At 46.1% G+C, this 2,818-nt stretch overlaps 1 protein-coding gene across 1 annotated transcript; it reads left to right on the top strand.

The window, feature by feature from the left end:
* The first annotated feature begins 1,975 nt into the window (after positions 1-1,975).
* LOC109237315 lies at positions 1,976-2,506 on the top strand. Its single transcript, XM_019403610.1, has one exon. The coding sequence runs from the start codon at positions 1,976-1,978 to the stop codon at positions 2,504-2,506; it is 531 nt and encodes a 176-aa protein (XP_019259155.1).
* The last annotated feature ends 312 nt before the right edge of the window (positions 2,507-2,818 follow it).

Below are 2,818 nucleotides of genomic sequence, written 5' to 3'. Positions count from 1 at the left end.
GCTTGGTCATAACACTGCAATTGGTTTGATCGTTTATTTCGTCTTTAATTCATTTATCTGCTATTATTAATTACTCGTGTTGAATTAAACAGCATACAAATTTAATTGTTACCCAATTTTGGGTAAATAATTTGGCGCCCTCCGAGTGGCTAAGGATAATAGTGGTGATTTGGTATGAATCTCCATAACATATCCTATTTTACGCTTGTTCTTTGAAATCTTAATTCCAGGTCAGCCTAAAAATGTCAAACTCTCAGTCGGCTCACTTGAACGTTGATGTTGAGTCAGGCCATCACGGCGAAAATAATAATGTGGTGCCCGATAATGATGTGCTTCCTATCTATCCCAAGGGTGTCCCAACCGCCGACCCGATCGATGCTAACTCGCATGTGGCCATCAACATCAACTTACAAACTGATCCCGAAAATATTGTTCGCGGGGGACCCCAACCAACAGCTCGAGAAGCCCAAAGGTGAAGGTTATGCGGTGAGCCTACGACTGATTTTTGAAATGTTGAAGGCTCAACAAGCGGCAATAACACAGCTGCAGAATCAAAGCCACACCCCCAACAGGATCAAGCCTGAACAATCTCGGGAAAGCACTCGAAGAAACGAACAAATTACCTAGAGACCAGGTGAAGCCGAGCCCGGGGTAACTTCAGAGGTGATGAAGATGCTCGAAGCGTTGACAAAACGGGTGGAGTAGGGAGAGAAAAAGATTGAGGCCAATGACAAGAAGGTGGAAACATACAAATTCAGGGTCGATCAGATCACGGGAGCACCCCCGATATTGAAGGGACCGGACTCCAAAAAAATGATCTAGAAACCCTTTCCTCCGAGCGTGGCACCAAAGCCGAGCACAACGAGGTTTCGTATGCCCGACATTCTCATATATAATGGGTCCATAGATCCAAATGAGCATGTGACCTCCTATACATTCGCGATCAAAGGGAACGATTTGGAAGATGATGAGATCGAGTCCGTGTTGCTGAAAAAGTTTGGGGAAACTTTGTCCAAGGGAGCGATGATATGGTATCACAACTTGACTCCTAATTTTATTGACTCGTTTGCTATGCTTATAGATGCTTTCGTAAAGATCCATGCCGGGACTATCAAGGTCGAGACCAGAAAGTCAAATCTTTTCAAGGTCAAACAAAAGGATAACGAGATGCTCAGGGAGTTCGTGTCAAGATTCCAGATGGAATGGATGGACCTACCACCAGGTTCATATGATTGGGCCGTTTAGGCATTTACTCAAGGGATCAACCCCCGAAGTTCTGTGGCCTCTCAACAGCTAAAACAAAATTTGGTGGAGTACCCGGTGGTAACCTGGGCCGACGTCCACAACAGGTACCAGTCGAAGATCAGGGTTGAGGACGACCAACTCGGGGCCCCTTCTGGATCTATTTACCCTATCAGGACCGATGATAGATCTAAGAGAGCCATTGATCAAGAGCCAAGACCGGTCCGAGATCGATATCAACCATATATCGCGGATCGAAGGGGAAATGGATCCCGACGTCACCCAGCAAGGAACAAGAAGAGAAGCGATCAGGGGCCTAGTGGCCGGGGCTTGATGAGCAAGAATGGTTTCGGCGGGTCGCTCGGGAGTAAGGATGTACCAAGATTATCGAAATATAATTTCAACGTAGACGCTGCAACTATCATGTCGGCCATAGGGCGCATCAAAGAGACCAAGTGGCCCCGATAATTGCAGTCCGACCCAGCCCAGAGAGATCCTAACTTGATGTGTAACTATCACGGCACTCACGATCATATGACCAAAGATTGTTGATAACTAAGAGAAGAAGTTGCTCAACTATTCAATAATGGGAACCTCTGAGAATTCCTAAGTGAACGAGCCAAAAACTACTTCAGAAATAGATACACCAAAAAAAAGGCTGAACAAGAGGAGCCTCAGCACGTGATCAACATGATCATTGGGGGGGGGGGGGGTCGAAGTTCCCCAAGGGCCAATGATAAAACGCACTAAAGTATCTATTACGAGGGAAAAACACGTCCGGGATTACGTTCCGGAGGGAGCCATTTCGTTCAACGACGAAGATGCTGAGGGCATCGTACAGCCTCACAACGACGCACTAGCAATATCTGTACTTATCAATAAATCGCGGATTAAACGTTTGCTGATTGATCCATGTAGCTCGGCCAACATCATCAGATCAAGGGTCATAGAGCAATTGGGGTTACAGGATCAAATCGTACCGGCAGTCCGGGTATTTAATGAATTCAACATGGCGTGTGAGACCACGAAAGGAGAGATAACTTTGCCGGTAAACACTACGGGGACAATCCAAAAAATAAAGTTCTATGTGATCGAAGGGTATATGAGGTACAACGCTCTATTTGGAAGGCCATGGGTCCACAACATGAGGGCGGTACCTTTGACTTTGCATCAGGCGCTAAAGTTTCCCATATCCCGAAGGGAATCAAAAAGGTCTATGGAGAATAGCCGGCCGCAAGGGAAATGTTTGTTGATGGCGAAGTGATCCCACTGCCTACTGTTTCAATATCGAGTAGCACGGAACCGACCAAAAAAGAAGAGATTAAATGGCGATCACTAATACCGCCCTCAGCCGAACCGGAGAAGCAGGAAGAACAAGGAGAGGACGATTACAGCGTCTTGAGATCATTCATAGCTCCGATGACACCGGCGCCACTAAATCAACGGTTGAAGAGTTTGAGCAAGTTATATTAATCGAGCATATACCGGATCGAAAGGTATACCTAGGCACGGGGTTAACCCCTGAGCTTAGGAAAAAACTTATTGATTTTCTTTAAGCTAACGCCGAATGTTTCGC

The sequence above is a fragment of the Nicotiana attenuata genome, unplaced genomic scaffold (genome assembly GCF_001879085.1).
Source record: "Nicotiana attenuata strain UT unplaced genomic scaffold, NIATTr2, whole genome shotgun sequence".
NCBI classification, from domain to species: domain Eukaryota; kingdom Viridiplantae; phylum Streptophyta; class Magnoliopsida; order Solanales; family Solanaceae; genus Nicotiana; species Nicotiana attenuata.
The sequence above is the reverse complement of the archived record's forward strand: the minus strand, read 5'-3'. Positions and strand labels throughout refer to the sequence as shown.

Excerpts from the sequence above, each read along its gene's own strand:
- LOC109237315 (XM_019403610.1), top strand. The coding sequence starts at position 1,976 with ATGATAAAACGCACTAAAGTATCTATTACGAGGGAAAAACACGTCCGG.